Source organism: Centruroides sculpturatus, unplaced genomic scaffold (assembly GCF_000671375.1).
Source record: "Centruroides sculpturatus isolate CEXI.00-Female unplaced genomic scaffold, Cexi_2.0 scaffold60, whole genome shotgun sequence".
Lineage (NCBI taxonomy): Eukaryota > Metazoa > Arthropoda > Arachnida > Scorpiones > Buthidae > Centruroides > Centruroides sculpturatus.
The window spans coordinates 1,090,432-1,116,539 of record NW_019384349.1 but is presented as its reverse complement, the minus strand read 5'-3'; the positions used below and the strand labels follow the sequence as shown (position 1 = coordinate 1,116,539).

The window sequence follows — 26,108 nt, the reverse complement described above, 5'->3', positions numbered from 1 at the left end:
TACCAAATTATACATTTAACTTGTAAAAGAACTGATAGTGCTTTAGTTCAGAATATTAATCATTAGATTATATAGGTATTTTCTAATTTCTTATCACTGGTATAAAAAATGAAATGTATTCCTAAATTGATAAGGAAAGTATATTTTCCATTTCAACTAGATTTACCATTCCAGCTACGTACATATGTTTATTGCTTATAAATATGACAGATAATTCTCTCTTCTTTCACTGTGTGAGCAATATTTCAATGCAAACAAAACTTGATTTCAAGATAAAATATCATTGTGATGGTTTATTGCAATTAATTATTTTGATAATATGGTAACAATACTTAAAGTACAATAAGACACACATCAGGTTGTGATCAATTTTTTACAATATACATACATCTTACTTTTTATTTAAATAAAAGTATATGAGAGACTTTTTAAAATGCATTGTGATTATGAAAAATTCTCAAATCATTGCTTTCATCATGAACAAATTCAATTATTTTCAGTTAAAAATTACTAATTCTTACATTCATTTTAAAAATGGTTCTATTAATAATTTTACAGTCTGTACACAAACTAAAGATAAATATTTTATCTATTATATTTGATAACTTAGCTTGCTTCTGATTTTATCAAATAAGGAATTACATTCTGTTTATTTTTTGAAAAATTAATTAGAATTGAATACTATAAATTAATCTTTAATTAGATTAAATATATTTACATAAAAGTAACAAAATATTTTTAATATGTTTAAAATGATAGTTATTAAAATTTATGTACAAAACATTCAAAATGATCTGTTAACACATTATTAAAAATAACATATTTTATTTCTTTATATTAAATTAACTGTGTGTTTGTTTCTTAACTAATTCAGTATTTAGCAAATAATAACAAAATTTGCAAAAACTTTTGTCACTATTTTGTACTATAAATGATTTCCATTAGTCTAAATTATATTTATTTTTATTAGTTTACTAAAGAGTAAACTAAAGAAAGAAATTTGCAATTTATTATTTGTAAATATATATTGTTATAATTTTATAGCCACCATTAGAAAGTCTAGCTACAGTTGAAGAGACTGTCGTAAGAGACAAGGCAGTAGAATCTCTAAGGAACATATCACAGAAGCATAGTTCAGCTGATTTAGAGCAATACTTTGTACCTCTTGTAAAAAGATTAGCATCAGGTTAGTATAGAAATTGTATTTATAAATAATATTACAGATCATTTCACATATCTTGGATGGAAGTTTTAAAAAGCCTCTTTTTGGTAATGCACAACAGTGCTTTGTAAAAAATGTATTGATTTTCTTCACTAAGTAAATGTGCTGGTCCTTGCAACTGCACATTTTTACACCACATCCAGGATCTGTGAAACAAGCTGTACTGTTCTATTTTATAATTAACAGATACTTGATATTCAAATATTGATAGTAATTGTGATAGTTGATGATTATAAAATTCTGAATCAAGAATAATTTCTAGTGGAATCTATTAAATCTTAGTTGAGAAAACTGTTACATTCCTAAGTGGAGTCTTCAGCTATAGAGAGATAATCTTACATTTTTCCATAAATTTCTATGAGTCAATTCATTAAACAAATATTTTAAAATTTAGTTTAAAGCACTTAATTTTATTTCAGGTGACTGGTTTACTTCTCGAACATCAGCATGTGGACTCTTCAGCGTATGTTATCCCAGAGTTTCAAGTAGTGTGAAAGCAGAATTACGAAAGTATATAATCAGCTTAATGAAAATTTTTAAATCTAATAATAATAATCATATATTTAATTCTTACTTTATATAAATATATACATATATATTTCTATTGCAGCCATTTCAGAAATCTTTGTCAAGATGACACTCCAATGGTCCGCAGAGCTGCAGCAAGCAAGCTTGGTGAATTTGCTAAAGTAGTAGAATTAGAATATGTGAAATCTGATTTGATTCCCATGTGGGCTAGTTTGGCTCAAGATGAACAAGTAACTTAATATAAAAAATTTTGTTTGCATTGTAGCATTACATTCCCACTTTATTATTAATTCATTTTTTCATATTTTATTATTAACAGGATTCAGTTAGATTGCTTGGGGTGGAAGCTTGTGTTTCCATTGCTGAATTATTACCTCATGACGACGTCGAACAGTTTGTGATGGCTACTTTGAGACAAGCAGCAGAAGACAAATCTTGGAGAGTGAGATACATGGTTGCTGATAAATTNCTGTTAACACATTATTAAAAATAACATATTTTATTTCTTTATATTAAATTAACTGTGTGTTTGTTTCTTAACTAATTCAGTATTTAGCAAATAATAATAAAATTGGCAAAAACTTTTGTCACTATTTTGTACTATAAATGATTTCCATTAGTCTAAATTATATTTATGTTTATTAGTTTACTAAAGAGTAAACTAAAGAAAGAAATTTGCAATTTATTATTTGTAAATATATATTGTTATAATTTTATAGCCACCATTAGAAAGTCTAGCTACAGTTGAAGAGACTGTCGTAAGAGACAAGGCAGTAGAATCTCTAAGGAACATATCACAGAAGCATAGTTCAGCTGATTTAGAGCAATACTTTGTACCTCTTGTAAAAAGATTAGCATCAGGTTAGTATAGAAATTGTATTTATAAATAATATTACAGATCATTTCACATATCTTGGATGGAAGTTTTAAAAAGCCTCTTTTTGGTAATGCACAACAGTGCTTTGTAAAAAATGTATTGATTTTCTTCACTAAGTAAATGTGCTGGTCCTTGCAACTGCACATTTTTACACCACATCCAGGATCTGTGAAACAAGCTGTACTGTTCTATTTTATAATTAACAGATACTTGATATTCAAATATTGATAGTAATTGTGATAGTTGATGATTATAAAATTCTGAATCAAGAATAATTTCTAGTGGAATCTATTAAATCTTAGTTGAGAAAACTGTTACATTCCTAAGTGGAGTCTTCAGCTATAGAGAGATAATCTTACATTTTTCCATAAATTTCTATGAGTCAATTCATTAAACAAATATTTTAAAATTTAGTTTAAAGCACTTAATTTTATTTCAGGTGACTGGTTTACTTCTCGAACATCAGCATGTGGACTCTTCAGCGTATGTTATCCCAGAGTTTCAAGTAGTGTGAAAGCAGAATTACGAAAGTATATAATCAGCTTAATGAAAATTTTTAAATCTAATAATAATAATCATATATTTAATTCTTACTTTATATAAATATATACATATATATTTCTATTGCAGCCATTTCAGAAATCTTTGTCAAGATGACACTCCAATGGTCCGCAGAGCTGCAGCAAGCAAGCTTGGTGAATTTGCTAAAGTAGTAGAATTAGAATATGTGAAATCTGATTTGATTCCCATGTGGGCTAGTTTGGCTCAAGATGAACAAGTAACTTAATATAAAAAATTTTGTTTGCATTGTAGCATTACATTCCCACTTTATTATTAATTCATTTTTTCATATTTTATTATTAACAGGATTCAGTTAGATTGCTTGGGGTGGAAGCTTGTGTTTCCATTGCTGAATTATTACCTCATGACGACGTCGAACAGTTTGTGATGGCTACTTTGAGACAAGCAGCAGAAGACAAATCTTGGAGAGTGAGATACATGGTTGCTGATAAATTTACAGAGGTATATTTTTGATCTGAAATGATATATGAAATCTGATTAAATAGTAGAACATTTTAACACAATATGTATTTATCTGTAGAGGATGGGTTAAAGGATATATCATCTAAGTAATGTGAAAAAATAATTATTTTTGTTTGAAATTTATTTAATTAAAAAATTTTTATATTAAAAAGTAAAAACAGTAAATTTAAACTGGATTTAAAAATCTGTTTTTAAATTGAAAGTAATGAACTTTCATTTGTATTTTATTCCTAAAATATTTTGTATTTTACAAGAAATAATAATAATGTTGAGCTCAAGCTCTCTCTCATTACTTGTGTTAGGAATTAAGTTTATTTGGCATAACATTTTGGTATATTTTTCTTTTAATTTTTGTTGTTTTTTTAGTGTAAATTTAAAACTAGCAAAAATTGAAATATGAATTATACTTTTTGCATGATAAAGAACAAAGCTGGTGTGTAGCCTTTGAGAAAAGGTGTATGTGTCCACAGTAAAATGTGGCACTGAATGATGATGTGAATTTTAAATACAATTTCCACATTGCATTTGTCATAAACATTATTTTGTACATTACTGTATATGGTATATTGATACAATCTAATGGGTGTCAACACTATTTACCATTCCCAATGCAAGCAGCAAGACGTGTTTTGGAAAATGAAGACTGACATTGTGAATGTACTACCATCTTTGATAGATACTTTCCTCACTATTCTAAAACTAATCATAAAGAGAGAATTATTAGAAGTCAAAGCACGTTGTCCTGAGCATACATTATTGCATTAGAAAAGCAAATCCGACTCTAAGCTGCTAGATTGATCAGCATATTGTTCTTGGGCATCTTTGTGTTGAAGAAGCAATCATTTATGGTTAAGAATGTCCAAATATACAATTAAAACAACAAAAAATTGTTACAAATTAAATTAAACAATAAATAATAAAAACACTAAAGTAAAAGATAACAGCTTTGGATAATCAGTTCAGCCAGGCTAGTTTGCTATACAAAATCAAAAACATTTTAGCATTAATCGGCTGATTTTATGCAATTTTTAAGGCTACACAATTCATGATTTTGTTCTTTATCCTGTGAGGATTATAATATACAGAAAAATTGATGATGGTTAAGTGTATAAAATTGTGTGTATGTTCATATACATAGACCTACCACAAAATTTTGTTACAGAAATAAATCTGGTCTCCCTTGAGATTCTTAAGTGGTGAGATCCTGGAATAGCTGTTGTTGATTATATCTATAAGCTTAATAACAACTTTCAATATCTAGACTTCATAGCTCATCTGTAGTCTTAACAGTGTATTAAGTCAGTACATCACTTTACTGATACTTTCTGATTGAAAAAAAAATCAGAAAAAGTGTCAGTAAAGTGATTTAAAGCCCTTTTTTAAGTTCCAGGATAAAATCTGTTACTTATGGATAATGTGCAAAGTTGGTAATGTTGTTAGAAAATCATTTCAGCAACATAGTTGGAAGCTAATCTGCATAATGTCAATGTTATCCACCAGTACTTGGATAATATCATGTGGGAATGTAAAAAAATTTTTGATTAATTAATATTTTATCCTTTTTGTATGCAGCATTTTTAAAATAAATTTTGTACTTCTAAGTAAAGTGTGTTAAAATTACAGATTAATTTTTCATCCATAGTGGTTATATAATTTCAATAAAAGTTATTTTAAAAATTTGTATTTTCTTAAAAGGTAATAATAAAATAAATTGAACAATGGTTTAATTGAGATAATTATTTTTAAAAAATTTATATTTTAAGTGATAGTAAATTAAGATCTTTTTATGCAAATTATAATTTAGCCTCATAATCCAGGATAAGTTAGAAGTTTCAATCTTCAGTTAGAAAATTGAAAAGGTTCTTTTTTCTTTTTTTACTTTCTTAGATTCATCATTTCTTTCTTTCTTTTGGTTGTATGTTCTTTGAAATTAAGCATAGAAATTGCTACGGAGAATGCATTTCATACATTCCTATATGATAAGTTCTCATTTCAAATCTTGATGGGTAAGTTAAGTTTATTCAGGTAAAATTGAAATGTTTTCCTTCATGTTTTGATGTTTATCCACTGACTTGAATAAGGTTAGTTGGCATTACCTGGGTAATCTCGATGTTATACTCATTTCACATGATACCTGTAACCTTCTTGATGTGGTTCCTGTCCATGGTGAAGAGACCTCCCAGAGATGGTTTAGTAATTTTTTACTGTCTCTGGGATCTGAATGCTCACCCATGTGTTTGCTGTGCATGGTGTCTCATATGCCAGAAAGGGATCCTGCTAGTTGAGAGGCACATAACGTCCCCAATACACTACTTTGCCCCTACTTCAGATTAATGGGAGGCTCAAATCATGCTCCATTTGAATCAATTGGCTGGTTGCTGAGTCATTCTTGACCTTGGTCTGGAGTCAACTGATCGATGCAGATTGGGCGAACACATCCCTGTTTGACAGTTTTGTCATGTCAGACAAGTGCTCTTCTTGACTGAATTTTGAGGGTATAGTATAGCTCCTGGTGTGACTCTATGGGAGTCCTCCATGTGACAGCATCCTCTTGTTGGGCCTCATGGTGGATGGGGTCACTAGGAGCCAAAAATGATTTTTTAATCATGGATACCAAAAACACAAAAAATCCAGACAAACCAACAACAACCAACCAAAACATTTCCAGTCATTCAGCCTACTTGATAGTGCATGCTACTAGAGAAAAATCACTGTCCAAATACTCCCCTTTTCTGATTCAGAAGCTATTTGAATCAATCATTGGGAATCTGAAAAAAATACAGAAATTGAGGTCAGGGTACCTTCTTACAGTCTCCTCTCAACAATCAGCAAAACTTTTGGCAATGAACACTTTTGGAGATATGGGAGTTTCAATCACACCACATGGAAGTTTAAACTCCATCACATGGTGTGATATCGCAGATTGATCTAATGTCTGAAGACTAATCAGATGTTCAGATTGGTCTTTCAGAACAAGGTGTTGCTGCTGTCTGACGCATCTTCATTCGTCGAAATGGTAGACTGATACAAACTTTGTCATAGTTTGATGTTCAATAAGTTGCACTAAAATTTTTGTGCCTTTGACAAATTTGAGCCATTTACAAATTAGGCAGTTGTTCATAGTGCGGGAGAATAGAAGTAGGTGCAGCTTATTGATACAAACTTGTTAAACATCTAATTCTGATGTTTAACAAGCTGACATTGCCATCTTTTATTACAACAGGATATCTGTGCTGTCCAGTTCAGTCATATGTTCAAAATCTGATGTGTTGCTTCAAATGCCAGTGGTTTGGATATTCACAAACATCCCACCGAGGGAAGAGTGTATGTGTGCAGTGTGGAACTGAAGGTCACGAGTACTGAGCGTACCAGTACTCCATGCTGTGTGAATTGCAAAGACACCCATTCTGCCTACTCCTAGAAATGCCCTGCATGGCAGAGAGAGAAAGAGATCCAACAGGTCAAAACAGTTAACAATTTACCTTATCCAGAGGATTGTTGCATGGCCACTTCAAGTGCACCAATGAAACAGAAGACATTTGCTGCTGTTTTGAAATCCACAAAGACATGTGGTTCAAACAAATATTTCTTGTTTTGCCAAATGAATATCTGACTTGCCATGCTAAATGTTTATTAATTCCATTTAAAGAAACAAAAGGAGAATACTAGGAAGAAAACACCTACCTAAATCAGGGGTAGTAACCAGAAAAATGAAATATAATATTTTATATTATATTTCATTTTTGTAATCTTACCATTTGACATGGCACAGTATAGCCTGTATGGCTCTTGCGACAAAAAACACCAATGAACCAACCAACCAACCAACCATTATCTGTAATTTGTATGTAAAGATTTGGAACTAAGGTTTTTCCTTTATAAATTTGTTCCTATAATTTGTTATTTACACTTATTGGAAATTGAATGAAATTTACAAATTGTTGAAACAGTGTATATTAACTAGGCTATCTGACATTCATGTGTTTTGAATAGTTTATAAGAGAGTTAAGAGAAGTTGCTCCCCTAAAATTCATGAACAATAAGGATTGAAATCATCCACAAAGAATTTGTTTCAGTGGGTCAGACATTGAATAATGAACATCATGTACAGGTTTTAAATTGTTTGACTAAAAGCATTTGTTAAATAAAACTTAGTCTTCAGAATAAATAGAGAGTTATACTGCACAATAAACAATTTTATTTTGTAGTAATTAGTGTTTTGGTTAAATATGGAACAACATTAATAAATTGTTTTTTCTTGATTTCTCTTCTATAGTCTAATGTATTGCTTGCTATTATCTTAATTGATACCATAAAAATAATTTGTGGATAATGGGGACAATAAACATGATGTAACAAATTAAACTCATTTAAATTTATAGCTATTAAAATGCTTAACACTCATTTAAAATATAAAGCTTTTTTAACAATATTAAATTTTTGGTTTAATATATATTCTTTAAATTTACATGCTAGTTTTAGGAATTTATTCCATTTCCTATTTTGTATAAAAGTGATAGTTACTTATTTTAATTAATAAAAGTGGATGGATTGTGAGAAATGACAAAATAATAGGAAAAATTATGTTGAGAAATCTGATTACAAAATATGTGAAGTTACTATTAAAATATTAGTAGCATCATTCTAATTTTTTCATTAGGGTTCTCAGAAAGCATTTTTCTATGGCCATACATGCAGCTACAAAAAATAAATCTTGGTTCCACCTGTTTCAAAATGGACATATCTTGCAATAGCATGTACTGTACATTTCTCCATGTTTGTGATTTTATTACCCAAGATAAATTTTAATTGTAAACTGTCAAAAATGGCAGCTATTTCAATTCTTAATAATGAATGTAAAGTTACAAAAAGAGATTCCCTTTGCAAGAGATGTTTTCAAACAGGTACAACCATGATTTATTCTTTGTAGCTGCATGTATGACCATAGAAAAATGTTTTCAAAATGAACTTTATTGTGAATTAGAAAAATACTGTTTATGAAGACATTGTATATTTGTTATAAAATTTTATACATTCATTTCTAATCAAATTAAATACTTTACAAAATGTTATTAAATTAATGTTTTTTTCCAGCTACAAAAAGCCGTAGGTCCTGACATTACAAAAACCGACCTAGTTCCAGCTTTCCAAAGTTTGTTGAAAGACTGTGAAGCAGAAGTTAGAGCAGCCGCAGCTAATAAAGTCAGAGGTATATGTAAAAACAGTTCTAAATTATTATTATTAGAGACAAATATTTAATAATGATTGTAAATATTGTATTAACAAGGTGTGTGCATTTATAATTTATTTTTAAATATACATTTGTTTATTATTATTATTAGATTTCTGTCAGAATCTTTCTGCAGATGTACAGGAACAAGTAATCATGACCAATATTTTGCCCTGTGTAAAAGACCTAGTCTCAGATCCAAATCAGCATGTAAAATCTGCATTAGCATCTGTAATAATGGGCTTATCTCCAATTTTAGGCAAACACAAGTATGTTTTTGATTTGTTTTTATAATTAATATCTATGTAGAAGAAAAAATTTCAGTGTACCTAATAGAAATATTTTTAAATTTAAGTTAATAAATTTTGCTTTTAGTTTAATACACATTAATTAGTTCATTAATAATATACCAAATTTAATTTAGAATACTTTACATAGAAGATGGGTACATTCAGTTAAATGATTTCTCAAAATCAATTTTTAATTCTGAGAAATCATTTAGCTGAAATGATTACAAAAACCAAATTAGTCTAAAAGATCTAAAACAAAGATTAGTTTAGAAGTGTTTATTATGGTGAAGATGCTCCTAAATGTCAGACACTCATAACACTATAATCCATTGACATATAGAAGGAAATGGGTCCATTGATGCTTATGGTTTGTTATGCTAGTCCTCTTTCTATGACCCATAGTTGAAAAAGCAAGATATCGTACAAAAAGTTTAGAAAATACGGTACAAGACCTCACCTCCAAACATTTAGTGGTTGTGAATATATATCACTTGACTACACTGAGCTGGTAGATTTATTACAGCAAGTGGAATTGATCAATAATGTTCTCATGCAACAGTTTGATTTCATATTGTTATCTGTTGAAATTACAACCTTACTTCTCATCCCTTGGGATCTGTTATTACAGAAAATAGAAGAACCAGTCACCAATAGCAAAGCTCCCTTTCAGGGGTGCTGTGTGAAATGCTTGTGTGCTAGTTAAAACAAAAAGTTCTGCTATTATTCTTATCAAAGATTATTACGTATAAGATACGAACAGCATCCTTATCATTTGGAAGATGAAACAGATACAGAAATTTTTTGCAACATTTGAATGATAACCTCTATGGACTAGTCCTTAAACTAGATCAGTTGAATAATACAGGGACTCACTTTTTGAATCTTAACATTCTGTTTCATGATAGCCACATACTAACTAGTATCTTTTACAAACCAAGCCATATCTCATTGTTAATTCTGTGAAACTCGAATAATCTTTATTTTTACAAAATAGCAGTTTTCAGAGACGCACATAAAGAGCATTTACACATTATACAAACTTTGAAGATACTTCGTACGCATAGAGCAAAGACGAAGATGAACACAAAGAGAAGATCCGATGCATAGAGCAAATAGCCATGGCTATCACAACATCTTGCGCAAGATAAACAACAAGGTCCTCCAACATCAAACCAATAACACCCCTCATTCCAATGATCCCCCAGTTAACTACATACCAGTCACGTACAACCTGTCATTTAAGACCAGATAGCCAAGAAAAAGAATGCCCGCTTAGCTTTTAGGAGGTGCGTTACAATATTCGATTGGCTTAGGAACGGAAAAGACGCTCCAGATACAAACAGACTTCCAGAGGTATACTCCGTGCCCATCATTGATCATAGAGATAACTGCGAAGTAATATACATCAGATCCACTAAATGCAACTTAGAAACTAGGATCAAGGAACACTAAGTGCACACCCTACATCATAGAAACAACACCGCTCTAGCGGTATACTCCTCCAAACTGGAAATAGAGCCTCTATTCCCTCTAGCCAGAATTATTCACACTATGTTCTGCACAAAACACCTGAAATGGCTAGAGGCCATATACATATGCCTTAACACCCTCAGGAATAAGTACTGCATTAACTTCAAACAAGAAATGATGCTATCAAATCATGGAAGGCCTTCCTCAATAAAACCCTAAAGTAACACCATACTGATAATGTGCAGGTCCAAAATGATGCCATTGGTCACATGTGACAACGTTCCAGAGAGATTTTCTAAGCCAACATTTAATTTTTGACTGGAAATTCAAATTCGAATAGAGAATTCCATAGCACCTGAAGAAGAACCACATTAGGTTCGAAAACATTTGCATAGTCCTCTGCTTTCATTGGAAAAGAAGCACACTGGTTACAGGCAGTGAAGTTGGGTTACTTTGAAGATACTTTAAATGTTTAAAAGAACTAAAACATTGTGTGTTGCAGTAAACATGACTATCAGAAAAACCTAATATTTCATTTAGAATACATCTACATACATATGACACCAAAGAATCTCCAATAACAAGCAAAGCCACACCTCCAACCCCATGCACATCATGGCCAAATATAACCAAGATTTATATAACTTGTACAAGGAAATAATAGATGGCAGCAGAGATGCTATGTTGGCCAACAGATGCAAGTCTACTATAGCTAATTCTGATTTCACATGATAGATTTGTTGCTGGAAATTACATGTTAAAAAATACATTGTATATATGGAAAATTAGTTACAGACTAAGAAATCAACAAAAATAATGAAATAAATCATATGAAAAATCTTGTTAGATTTTTTTTTTTTTTGCATGTTATCAAATTTTGTTTCATATACATTGCGCACAAATAAAAATGAATTATAGAAACATAAATTCATTTGAAAAACAAAATTAAAGAATTAATGAACATTAAAATTAAGCAGAATATTTAATATGAGTTATAAGATTTTATTCACTGTCATGTTCTCACAATAAACACACACAGTTTCTTCTGAAATTTCTCTATCAACAGCTTTTGGGCACCCCCTGGATGTTTCATATCCTTCGGTTCAAAATTCCCTGAATGAAACTTTCAAAACCACATTTGACACGTCTGACATTTAGGAGCATCTTCACCGTAAAGACTACAAATATTTTTTCAGTTTGTAAAGTGTTATATTCTTTACAATACTTAAAAAGCATGCATAATATGTTCAATATGCATTTTATCTGCATACATTTCAGTTTGATTTTACGTGAAGTGTGAAATAAAAAATTTTAAAATAAGCTTTTAAACAAATAAGACATTACTGCTAATATGACACTGTATTAAGTTTCACAACTATCATAATTAAACTACATGTCTCTTTAAGTAATGACAGCTATTAATGGCACATTAAAGCTTCTGCCACCCATACAAAGGGGTTGTTGCAATTAATTACATGCATTAAGCAAGCGATATCTGTATTGAGCATTCCAAATTCAAACATCAAATTTGATCTGATGCAGATCTGAGTTAAAATCAAAAATATTTGTCAGTGTTTATATATTATTAAAATTATCTACTAGAGTTTTCAATGTTTTTGTTCAATAGTGCTTTACTTTAAGAACTTTATTCAATATTAACTTTTTTTTTTTTTTTTCAAGTTTAGAAATACTAATACTAATTAATTGCATATATGTTTTGCTTAAGAAATTACATACCCACAATTTTTTCAGCACAAAAATAAATCTGAATTAAATTTGTATAATTTCAGTACCATTGAACATCTACTTCCTATGTTTTTATCTCAGTTGAAAGATGAGTGTCCAGAAGTGAGACTTAATATCATTTCCAATTTAGATTGTGTAAATGAGGTAATTGGTATTCAACAATTATCGCAAAGTCTCTTACCAGCTATCGTCGAGTTGGCAGAGGACACTAAATGGCGTGTTCGCCTTGCAATTATTGAATACATGCCTCTTCTAGCTGGTCAACTTGTAAGTATTTAATTTATTATAAATATTTCAATAATAATCATTATTTATATTTCTTCAGAAATAAGCAGATGAACATTGTATTAGAATAAAAATATCAATTGTTAAATGACTACCAAAGATATATTGATTTAGTTGATCTGATTCAGCTGACAAAAAATATTATATGATATAGTTAATAGCTTAACAGTTTGGCTGGAATTGCTTTACTTCAGATTGACTTCTTAATTTTCTTCTGGGAAAAATCAAAATTGTTCATTAGTTACTAATTGCTATAAAGATATATGCATGTCTTTATAGCAATGTGGACTTCCATTGTCACAATATTAAAAAAAAATTCAATATGAGAAATTTTAAGATGCAAAGAATAGGATTGAAGAATCTCTATCAAGATAAGACTTTCCATTTTAGATAAGAAATTTTCAATTTGTGGAAAGCATTTGTAAGATGTGAATTATTTTTATTTATTTATGAATACTAATTCACTTTATAATTTTAACAATTGCAGGGTGTTGAATTTTTTGATGAAAAACTGAATACGCTGTGTATGACGTGGCTAGTAGATCATGGTGAGTTCATTTTTAAGATGAGTTGGATACTTTGTTGCTATAAATACTTTAGTTATATAACTTAAAATATTTTTTCTTTGGTTTCAGTTTTTGCTATTAGAGAAGCTGCCACACAAAATTTGAAAAAATTAGTAGAAAAATTTGGTCCAGATTGGGCTACGAATACAGTCATCCCAAAAGTTCTTACAATGTCACGGGACCAGAATTACCTCCATCGTATGACATGCCTTTTCTGTATAAATGTAAGTTACTACTATAATTAAAAGTATAAGTGCTGGTTTAGCTCTCAGGATATCAATTGTCTAATTAATTAATAATTTAACTTTCATTTAGTATAATTCAGATTTGGTTTTCTGTAATTTAAAATGTAAAAATGATTATTTTAATTAAGTTTCGTAACATATTTGCAAGACTTTAAAATATTTATCTAATATAAATCAAAAATGATTCAGTTCGTTCTTATTCTAAATAAATAAATTCATCTATGGAGGAGTCTGGCCTTTATTAAAGGCATATCTTAGATTTCTATGTATTAATGGAATTGTTTGATGGGAAGATGTCTGAATTACTTGAGAACATTTATTACTAATAAATTTAGCATAATTTTCTTTTAAAATCATTGAGAAAAAATTTTTCATTTTTGTGACGATTTTTAAAATATTTTGTTAACTGAAATATAATTTATGCAATCTTTTCTTGGTTTACTCTTCTAAAAAATGTTACAGTATAAATACCTTGTTGGTTACATTAATGCATACTCTATAGGTAGAAATAACTGCTCTTTGCAATCATCACTTTTGCAACCTCAAACATGCATTTTTTCTTTACAATTACTTTAATGAATATATCTCTGTGCATCAAGTAGAAGAGCAATATGTAGTAATGGATGGTCATTAAATTATTCTCAAAATTAGAGAAGAATTGTAAGGAACCTTTATGAAATTTAAAAATTAGTTTTGGTGATGAATATTTGAATGAGGTACTTGTTTTCCAATGGATGACATATGACCACGTCGGCCAGTTATTGTCATGTTAGAAATACCTGACAGAAAGCCAGAAATAATGTATTTACCACATGAACTGCAATGTTTAGGTGCAATATTTGAAATTGTCTAAAACAAGTAATTAATGTGCATTAATGAAATTATAATTAACTTTATATTATAATGTATTTCAGTTACCTTTAAAAATGTGAAGTCTTATTTCTTAATTTTTATAAAGTATGAAGTCAAAGTAAGACATTGATATTATCAAAACTAATATTTTTACAAAAACCATGTGTTTTAAATGAATATTAAAATATAAATGCTATTTTAAAGAATAATGCAAATTTTCATTATTATTAAATATAAAAACTGCTGCAAAAGTTTTAAGAAAAATAATCATTAGATTTGTAGATTGATGTAAAATGTATTGAAATTTATGAACATTTATATTTCTGTATTCTGTATTTTTACTCTTCTGAAATTGCCAAGAAAGAAATACATAAATTACTTAATTATTCGCATTTATAAGTTTTAATATTTTTTCTTGATGCACTCTTTGATGGATTATTACATTAAGCTATTTTGATGAGATAGTTATCCAAATTACTGTTTGTTTTATTATTGATTCAGATATACCACACCTTTCATAACACTCCAGGTCACTTTCAAAATGAAAGTGACCTGGTGAGATGCTTGTAGAAATAAATGAAATTTATAAAATATTATTTATATATTTCATGAATATCAAGCATTTTTAGTTTTCAGCAATATTTCTTGGAATTTGTGAAATATGCAAATGTTGCTGGCTACTTGTGGCTTAAATGTGGCACTCATACTCAATAAACTCGTGTAACACAATTTAATTTATGTATTTTTCTGTTTATTATTATTGATTTTAAAATGGTTAATTTTTTTGTGTATAAAACAATATATGTTTCCTTTTTATGTATTATTGATGCTTGAGTAATGACTTTCGGTTTATATTTTTATTTTTTGTAATAAGTAATTTTTGTAAAAGTGTGTGTCAATAATGTTAAGCAGAGGCATTACTGCTAAAAATGTTATTAAAGTATAGAAGAAATGGCATAAATAAATAGCATAATTAAAGTAATATAAAAATAAGGTAAAAATTTTTTTCTATTCTCCATTATTCCCCTGGGTGGTTAATACAATAAACATCATGCAGTTTGAAATAGAAATTTTATAAGTTCTTATTCAGTTGATTGCAGAAGAAAAATTTTTATTTCAGGTCCTAGCAGAAGCATGTGGGGCAGAAATAACCAACAGATTAATGCTGCCTACTGTACTCGGACTGGCCAATGATAATGTAGCAAATGTTCGATTTAATGTAGCAAAAACCTTACAGAGGATAGGTCCCATTTTGGATAAGGGGTAAGCAACTGTTTTAGATTTGAATTTATAATTTTTATTCTATTTAATAATACATTGTTTATTTTCAGAACATTACAAAGTCACATTAAACCCTGTTTGGATAGATTAATGAATGATGCCGATGTAGATGTAAGATACTTTGCATCAGAAGCATCAGAGTGTAAGCATCTGTTTGAAAGAGAAATTTGAAAGGATTAATCTAAATGTTTTTTTGTTTTTAAATTATGAATTTTTTAAAAAATAAGTACATAACTATTAAAAATTTAATTTATAAATTGCAACAACAAAAAAAAAATTACAGTTTAAAATTTATTTGGTACCATCCCTTTTGAGAAAATCTGGACCTTATCAGAAGAAATACATAAAAATAGACAATAGAATTTTCAAATCTCTTACGATTTGAAACTTAGATATTGTAAATTTTTTTAAGGATTAGAATATTACTTTCATAACAAACACTTTTAATTTTTGAAGGATTTGGTAATTAATTAGAGGAAAAAAAATGAAAAGCATGTTACTGCACCATTTTATCTAATAAATAAATGTATTCCACCTAGTGTATGTTTTTTTTTTTTTTTTTTTTTTTTTTTTTTTTTTTTTTTTTTTTTTTTTTTTTTTTTTTTTTTTTTTTTTTTTTTTTTTTTTTTTTTTTTTTTTTTTTTTNAAAATAAGTGACCTTGTCTTTTAATTTAAAATGATGATGATGATTACATCTTGTTTTTGTTTTCCTGTATGTATCCTCCATTTTTGTTATCTTAAGAAAAATTTAAAGTAAGGCAACGAAAAACTTCAATTTAATTCTTATATAAAGTGGTTCATTTTTGTTTTATATCTGTTAACTGTACAGAATATTAAGATATTTTGAATTTTATTAGGCATTTGTTCAATGTAATTAAAAATTTTTCTTACAAATATTTCTCTATGACATTACATATTTCTCCTTCATAAACAGTTTGGTGTAAAACTAAAATGGTGTTTTCTTGTTTTGTGTTATTAATCAGGTTCAGTTTTTCAACAAAATATCATTTTGTTATAGTTTACAAATAGAGAAATGTAATGAGGGTCTGGAAAAATCCATATAAGTTTCTGTAATATACCTTTTACCTTGAAAAAAGAAAACTATTAACTTAATTGTCATTTGTAAGGTGATTAAAAGCTGTACATTATCTTTTATTTTTGTAATTCTATAACTCCTTACTATCAAATACTGCTGATTCAACTTTTGGTGTACACTGTAAGTTTCTGTACAAGACTGGTTTGCATTTTTCAGATGGTACTTTGTGATGATTGATCAGTCGATCCTGTGTTTTGCCTTTCACTCCTTTTCATAAATGGCTACATTGAGAATTGCCCAAAAATCCTCATTTCTGGCATGTTTGCAGAGTCATCTTTCTTTTCGACAAAGGTGATGCTTTCTTGTCATAGGTAATCCAGTATCATTTTGGCACATTCTTGCTTGATCTGACCAGAAGACACATTCTGCTTGAGAACAGTTCATCAGAATGTAAGGAATCAGCAGTGTCACATACATTCATTTAAGTATTGCTGGGCATTGATAGCAAAACTTGATTTTCTTATTAGGACTTGAGTCAACAATCCTTTTGGTCCCATTGCAATTCAAACCAAAACCTTGTTCTCAAGTTCATTTTTATTGGAAAACTTGTTGACAGGTTTAGAAGAGATGTCATAAAATTGTATTATAATGTATACTTTTTCCTAACGTTACTGTATCAAAGAACTTATTTATTGCATTTCTTATAGACAAGTAGTGTGTATTTTTGTGCCTTTTAATAAATAAATATTATATTTATTAATCACAAGAAAATAATGGTAGAATAAATTGACAAGCATCATCATTAAATATAATCATATATGATTTGATTGCACAAGAAAACATTATACAGATGGAATTAATTTCAACTATTCTTGCATAATGTAAATGCAAAACATTTTGTAATGAATATTTAAATTGCAATATTGTTCAAGAAAAAGTTGATTTTACCATTGAAAAACTCTCATATAGTTTATTTTTCGGGTAATAATTTCATACTATTGTACTCATTATACTGAAAGTTAAACAGACATTAATGCTTTTGTTTTATAATCTAAGTTTGAGTAAAATAATCTCAACATTATATCCAGTTCCTAATTTTACATGAATTTAGATTTCTGCCATTTCATTATTTTATTTGTGTAAATCTTTACTTTTCAATTATGTGATAGTTTAATTTCGGTTGGTCATTAAATTCTATCATATATTTTACACATTTTCCTTTTGCTTTCATTCTATATTTTCTTATTTTAAATTGATTTCTTATTGAACAGGTAAACTGTAGTATTGTTTCCTATTATAAACGGTTATTCGGGTAGTCGTGTTAATAGTGGAGAAATTAACTTTCAAAAGTAAAATCATGCTGTAACAAAATTCAAAGTATCTGAAAATTCTACATATGCTAATTTAAGTTCAAATTTATGTAAGTATTCAACATGTAATACTTGATTAAATGTAATATGTAAACTGCAAAGAACAGAGTAGGAATGTTTATTTTTCTGTGACATACAGTTCACTGAAAATTAAACATGTATAATGAAGTAAATCTCCAATAACAAATGATTTGTTCAAAAAGAAAAATTCCGCTTTTGTGTTAGAAATATGACAGAAATTAAATCTATTTGGCATTGAAATATTAATTAAAATTTAAATGGTTTATAATAATAAAATTAAAATTAATAATGTCCTTGTTATGGACACTATCCCTTTTGTAAGTTATTCTCTTGAATTTTTTTCTTTCTTTCTAGCTTAAGTGTTTCAATTCTCACTTTGTCTACTTTGTCGTAACATTTCCTGTGTTGTGCAATCTCTTTAAACTACTATTTAATACTTATTATTATTAAAGGTTAATAAGTGGTTTTTTAATGTTAATAATATGAAAATACAATGATCCATTTGTGGATTTGCTTTACAAATTTTCCACCTACCTTGTCACTTATTCCTGTTTATGCTCTTGATTACATTAAAATATAAATTAATAATAATCTTGCACCATTTGAATTTTACAATTTAAGAAATTGAATTTATTAGTTAGTGATAATTCAATTAAAAGTTTTACTCCATAGTTCCAATAATTACTATTTGTTGAAACTAATATCAAAATGTACTGTTGAACAAAGTTGAGAGAATGTTTTTTTTTATATGTAATATTTATTGTTACACAGTTTATATTTAATATTTAAAATATACTTGAAAAAAACTTCCGCTGGGTAAGATTTCAAATATTTTGGACAATATTTTTTTGTCCAATCAATGTTTATTTACAGTAAATGTTTGGGAACTAAGGTGACATTTTTCTATTAAATTGTATCATTTGGTACTTGACTGTTGCTACTATCATGTTTTTGCAGAAAGTTTTGTCTGCTGTTTTATGCAATGATGATAACTGTACAACATACTAAAAACTCTGGAGTATTTAATTACAGAAACTGCTTAGTTATTATGACTAATGAACAAGCTTATTACACACCCAGCCTATTTAATTAACTTATCCCAAAATGCATTTCGGCCTTACTGGCCCTTATCAATTGAGTGACAATTGCCAATAGTACAATTATTACCAGTTATTACATACACATAAGTAAATACACCAGAATCCTATTAATAATCTAAGGGAGGAGAGAGAGAGAGAGGCTCTGATTGATTTGCATATACCTTTTTTTTTTTTTCTTTTTAATTTGTAAATACTAAAATATCTTCGAGAAAATGTCATTTGTAATCTGTACGTTCTTCGAAGTAAAATAATTGTTTTTTTATGTGCACTTTTATGAGATTATCTGTTTGTTTTTGGAGATGGATTTCATTAGAACGTAATACTGCGTACGAACTGATTTTCAACTTTGATTACGGTTACAGTAATTCGAGCTTAAAGGGGGTATTTTTTTCCACTTTATCCACCATTAAAGTTGAAAATGATTTGGATCAGCCATTACACATTACCCTTAAAATTATAGCTTAAATTATATACGAAATGGTTTAAATTACTGTGACCAGACTTTACAGAAAATGAGAGAGTGAAATGAAGTTTTTCCTTTTACAGCCTTAACAAGTTTATTTTAAAAAAATTATTGGCGAGAGGTCTGTTATTTCGAGGTAGGTACGAAGAGAATAGTTTGTACTTTTTTTTTCATTTAAAAAAAAAAAAGGTAAAAACTTAAAAATAATTATTGTTAAATTTGAAACTAACGAAAGAAATTCTTTTCAGCAATTGATTTAAACATCTTGAACATTGTACGTTAGTCGAAACTTACAAAAAAAAAAAACAACTTCAATAAAATAACAGCCAATTATTATTTGTTATCGAAGTGCACTGACAAAATTGATGAGGAAAATTTTTGACGTGTATACTATTTTAGGTGCAACGATATCTTCTAGAAAAATAACTTTCGTGTAATAATGTTTCTGTAATAATAATAATAATAATAATAAAATGCAAATCATCTTTTGGCTGCTGTCTCGTGAAATTTTGCAGTGAATGTCAGACTCTACCGTTCTCGTATCGACACCGGACGAAATATTTATTTTCACAACTGTGTTTACGTCCCTCTGCCAAGCTTTCACGTGCGGTCTTTCGGCAAAAGTTACTTGTCGTTTTTTGTTTTTTAGTTGTGTTACTTGAATATAATTATTATTATTAACTTTTAAGTAAGATAACCATTCCAGGAGACATCTTAACATTGTTCGAATTCTTCTCTTTGTATGGAAATTTCTCTGCATCTGGCATTTATTAATCAAATAAAACATATTTAGTGAAAACCAATTCTACTTTTTTTTCTTTATCTTCGGGACCCAGTACTTAACACCTCCGTTCGTTAAACTACATTTCTTCAGGTCCGTCACACTAAATTCCTAATGCAATTCGCTGTATTTGGAAATACTAAATACCTGGAGGATTGTAATCGAGAAAATTCAAATACTAACCTTTTCTGGTGAGAAATACTTCGGAAGTATTAGGAGTACAGTACATTAAATTATTGACTGGCATCGTGGCCGTAACCCAGGATACAAAGTTAGAATCTAACCAATTACCAATAGGGGTTCGGGGTTCTCGAACGTGAACGGATCCTTGGTTGCGAATACCTACGCTATAGTAGTAGGACGGCGATTTAGGTTTTAGTTTGGACCAGGAATGAATAATTAAATGTTAAAAAGTCCAAAATGGAGCGGTTAGAAGCGGAGTCGAAAGAGGGGGCATTAAATTACGTTTTGCTTTTGGGGTAATACGGAAATTACCTTAATTTTTTCAAAAATTACGATATAATTTTATTCCCTAAATTCAATACTTAAGGGAATAAGATTTGTTTCATTTTTTTAAGTTCGAAAAAATTCGTTTGGGAGAGGCCAATGGTGGAATCGAAACAGAATCTCTACTTCCGATACAAAGTAAATTACATCACCATTCTTAAAATTTAATTCAGTAGAGACGAAATACATTTGTTGGTATAGTCAGCGAAGTCGTATCCATAACAGCAACGCGTAATTTGCCGGATGTTTTCTTACTGTAATACAAGTATTAGAGATGAAATTTACAATACACGGCATTACCTCCATTGGCATAATTTCAGATACCGGTTTCGACAAATCGCCATCTTTATCTACGGGCGGAGTTCAAATTTTAGAGACGAAGTGAAATGTCGAATATTATTTGATTATTATTCGACCGTATGGTGCGAATCCATTTTTTCCTCTATTCACAGCCGCAGTAAGTGTTTCAAACTCGTTACGTCGGAATTGAATATGAAATTAATTTTAAAATGATTTTTTTTTTTTAGATGCGGAATAATTTCCAAGACTGCAGATTCTGGTCGGATGCTAGAACAAACCTAAAGTAAGAATTTGTGTTATATTTTTTATTGATCTATCTCTTCGTCGATTCTGTCTGTCGTCTTTGTAAAGCATTCGTAATAGTAATATTTTAAGCAAGTGTTTACAGAAAGTAACCTCAGCTCTGTAAGGCGCATTGTTTCCTTTCTGCATCTCCTTCTAAAGGTTTCTGGATCCGCTGTTAGTTTGAATTAGTTGTTGGAAGTCGTCGCAAACAGCCTGGTAGAGCCCTTTTTTTAAAACACGGTTTAATGACTTTAAATTAGCCGCGAGGTTTGGAAGCGCCGAAGACAAATCCAAGATGGCCGCCACGAACGAGGAAATGTTGACCGGAAAAGACGTTTCGCGGTATTATAATTTGCGTTATTACTAATTAAATGTTTTGATTTATATACGAACGGAAAATCAGCGAAGAAACTTTTCCCGCGAAAACAAACCCGCTTAATGCGGTCTCCAGCAACTTAACTAAAATTCATTGGCACGTATTCATATCCTAAGTTATTGTTTGTTTCTTTCCGTGTCGTGTTGGGCAGAATTTGTCACAAAATTTGATGTTAATGCGCCTTTCCCCGACCCTTTATTTATTCCATTGGCTTGGTGCATTGTTCCGAGAATTTCTCAAATTTTTTAACGCTACTCGTACTGTACTCTGGCTCTCCACTTAGCGCGATTTTGAGGAAGTTCTCAGATTGTTCGGAGCATGAAGTTAGAGCTTTGGTGGACGTTGCAGGAATTTCTCTGCCCCTTACATTTCTACCCATCTCGCGATTGGCGAAGAGTTTTTGCAGTTTGTTTCACCATTCGATTTGAAGGGTAAAGTGTTAGTCGAAGCGTTACTTTTATGAGGCTTGCACACGACGACGACGTTGCATTTATGCGGGTAGAACGGGCACCCCGGGCACGTGTCCCCCTTTCCGTCTCGGTTGCCCTCCTCTTAATCCCCAAACAACAGAAAATTAGTGACTTCTAGCCTATTTTGCAAATATTAAAGAAACTGTTGGATAATATTTGTCCATCGACCTGTGCAATTTCGTCGTTATGTTGGTCTCGAAAACAAGGAATGGGTTTTGGTCGAGTTAGCCCCGACTGCAACGAGTGTCATCTTGTGGGAGCACTGACCCGACGTCGAATCGTAGAGTTTGAAGCTCCTTGCGTAATGTACGATGCCCTTTTCTAAAGTCTGCGGGCGCCGCTGAGACAGAATTTTGCGGAATCTTACATTCTTACGGCGGGAAGTCATTTTTCTTTAGCTATTTGCTGGTTGTGCCGTCTGCCATTTTAATTTGATTGTCTCCTACACATTCGAGGAAGTGACGTATCTTTTCCGTGGACCGCAAAAAAAGAAATCCGATATTTCGTCTAGAAATTCAAGAATATCGTCAGACGTATCTCTTATTTTCTTTCCAGAAATTTAGATAATTGCCGACAAACGAATGGAAACATCGGTGACGGTTAATGTCGACACAAAGGAATTAGCATCGTTCCGTGAGATCGAAATCAAATAGCCACGGGCAATGACATCGGACAATGATTTTTTCACCATTATAAACAAAAATTCTTTTTTTATACGAAGAGGGTCCAGAGTTACGTTTGAACGGATTACCGCAACGACAATCCACCGAGGGGGAGGAACTGACGTTCGGAATATTGTTAATGATTTGGGCAAGTCGACAAAGCCGCCGCCGCCGTCTCGATTTTGTTCTTTAGACGGAGTGAAGATTACCGAAAAATAAACATTGTGAGACTTGGCAGTTCTCGGGAAAAAAATGAGGGTGCAATATTAATCGAGGATAAATATAGGGATGCTAGAAGTAACGATATATAGAGTGGCAAAGGTTTCAGCAGTCTAGCGGAAAATCTGATACGACTATTTCTACCCGTCTTAAATTCCAAGTCTTCTACTCACGTGTATATGTACGAATAGAACACGCGAAAATGTTTATAAAGTACAGTGGAACCTCGATATACGACCTTAATCCGTTCCTGATGTTTGGACTTTACTTCTTATGGGAAAGGTTGGTTTGGTATTCTACCTATTCGGTAATATAAAAATGATTAATCCGTTCTCATGTATAAAAAAAAAATGGCTGGCTTTAAACACCTCGCTTTCCTGGCTAGTACCTGCTTGATTTTTCATGTGATCAGCAGGTATCTTGTTAGCTTTCTCGCAAATAATTGCTTTCGATACGCTGTCTCCAGTACACTGTTTTTCACTTTTCCAAAGCAAAAGCAATTTCTCGACATGATCTAATGTCTTCGATCTCTTTATTTTTCACGATTGTCGATATCTTCATTCTCAGAATACCGTATGCAACAGTTAAATCTCGAACACACATGCCACTTTCATATTTCTCAACAAACTCTTTTTTCAGTTCCATTGTGATTCTAGTCATTTTCTTTTTTTTAGTTTTCTGTTGCTTTTCATTTGCCTTTTTGCAATTCATGATTAATAAAAATAATAAAATTTTACTTACAAATTGTTAAATTTCTTCTGATTTTAAAGTTATAAACCGTTGCATCACGAACGTCTAGTCTGGTCTAGTACACCGATAGTGCTACTTGTTCATATATGGCACGTATAATTGAATTAAGTCGTATACCGAGCAAAATTTGTTTCGTCCAAACAGGACGTATTCCGAATTGGACATATTCTAAAGCAGACATATACCGAGGTACCATTGTACTTGTTTGTGATGTCTTTTCTGGCTCCCCTCCCTCTGGAGATCTTTGCTACTTTGATAACTTTTTTGCATACGAGTCTGTGTGCAATACGGCTAAAGAATACCGTAATTTGTTCATAGCAGTGTGTATTGGAATACCTGTTTTGTTACCAAAGATAGTGACGAGAAGAATGAAGCGTTGTCTGTAAATCATCTTGTGGAACTTTTGGATGGCAAAGACTTTTTAACTGTAGTTCTTCTGAAGAGGTGTGGTCAATGGCCTTGATTGATCTATTGGGCAGACATTGTTGGATGACAGCACCAAGCTATTGACTTGTCAAATGCAACAATGATGCCGAGCATGTCATTGGATCATAGTGAGTGAGAAGTAAATCTGATTTGATGCACTGAAAAGGCCTATTGGCATTTGTTCAACCACTGACACATCCAATGGATGCAAATTTGATGCATGTTATGAACTATTGTAAGTTTGATAATAGTTTGCTCATTCCTCAGTATGGTAAAATGTGGATAGGTTTGGGCAGTGTCCATCCTTATCAATGATGTATTTGATGGAATTCATGAAGAATGCTCATTTCTCCAGTCATATTCCAAACCCATAGTGGCAATGTGGATGTTCATAAACATGGTGTTCCATCGCATCCATAGCTAATGATGCCTTTGCATATCTAGATTACATAATCAAATATCCAGAGACTATGGAGTCCATGATAGATTGGAAGATGCCTGGAGTCACCTTTACTCCAAATGGAAGATGTTAGTTTGTAGAACCCACAATGTGATGCAATATTGCTGAGTTTCTTGTAAGCATTCTGAAGTTCTACTTGCAAATAGTCATCAGAAAAGTCTATTTGAGATTCATCCACCATTAAGTGTGAAAAAAATGTCTTCTGGAAGTGGTAAGGGGTGCTAGTTGAGTTCATGACAATGCATTTGGTTTTGTGATATTTATGAGGACTCTATGTTCGGCAGGCAATTGAATTCCATATTTTCATGACCAAAAGTGGAATAAGAACTGATCTGGCTTTGCATTTGATATGCATGACTTCTGACTTCAACATTACAAATTAACAAAAGCATATTTAGAGTTCCAGTCCTCCCTCAAACTTCTGGAAAGCTGCACTACAATAATTGGATGACTGCCAGAAGTCATATACATTGACACTATAGATCTTTGCAATGAAAAATTCAGTGTCTTGAAGCTCAAAGTAGTGCAATGCATCAATTTTGAGAAGGTTGGTAGCTCCTTTCTTGGCTACATAGAACACAGCATCTGAAAAGATGAACTGACAGAAGGTGGTGACAGTTGTTCATTACATTGTCTCCATCCGACTTAAGCTTCTAGAGAGTTTGAGCTCAATGACTAATGGGCTTTCAACTAAAGTCCAATGAGAATGACAACTTCCATGCTCAGACTGAGAACAATTCTTGTCTTGTATTATCAGGCACTCTAACTCAATTTGTGAAATGGCAGAAGTCTTCACTAATGTCAATTGCAATTCACAAACAGTCAAATCATGCAATGGCAAATATAAAGAATTTCATGCTAAAATGTTGACAGAATTAAAGTAGTTTCCTTATAGTCAAAGTCCATAATGCACTCAAGTATTGTATGCCAGTTTAGTCATAACAAACAACCTTCTTGTTGGCTATCTTAGGCCACCATAGTCCAAGGCAAACTCAAAATGACTTACCTGTTTGTAGAATTTTGAGCCATCATCTTCATCAGGTTGAAATTCTGGCAACTGAGGCAATGTTCCTGCAGATGTTGATGACAAAGGCATGTGTACAGTGGAGTGATTGTCTTTGATAAGTTCGAATAAAGCTTCCTGTTTATGACAAGACACTTGCTCTTCAGTGTCTTCTGTTCTGCGAGTAATGATTTTACGAGTGACTTAAGGATATGGCAACGGACACAGAATCAGAGATACGAA

The 26,108-nt window shown here is 30.8% G+C and overlaps 1 protein-coding gene and 1 long non-coding RNA gene across 2 annotated transcripts in view; both read left to right on the top strand.

Moving 5' to 3' along the window:
* LOC111637255 (serine/threonine-protein phosphatase 2A 65 kDa regulatory subunit A alpha isoform-like) overlaps window positions 1–16,186 on the top strand; it is a 62,298-nt gene extending 46,112 nt beyond the window's left edge. The window contains 7 exon segments of the mRNA XM_023382710.1: window positions 8,766–8,880; window positions 9,014–9,170; window positions 12,452–12,674; window positions 13,180–13,240; window positions 13,328–13,482; window positions 15,476–15,618; window positions 15,687–16,186. Of these exon segments, the coding sequence (XP_023238478.1) occupies window positions 8,766–8,880; window positions 9,014–9,170; window positions 12,452–12,674; window positions 13,180–13,240; window positions 13,328–13,482; window positions 15,476–15,618; window positions 15,687–15,807 (975 nt within the window). The 3' untranslated portion in view covers window positions 15,808–16,186.
* A 98-nt stretch (window positions 16,187–16,284) lies between these two features.
* On the top strand, window positions 16,285–20,429 carry LOC111637264. The gene is made up of 2 exons (XR_002758667.1): window positions 16,285–19,762; window positions 19,875–20,429. It is a non-coding gene; the product is annotated as an uncharacterized LOC111637264 (long non-coding RNA).
* The last annotated feature ends 5,679 nt before the right edge of the window (window positions 20,430–26,108 follow it).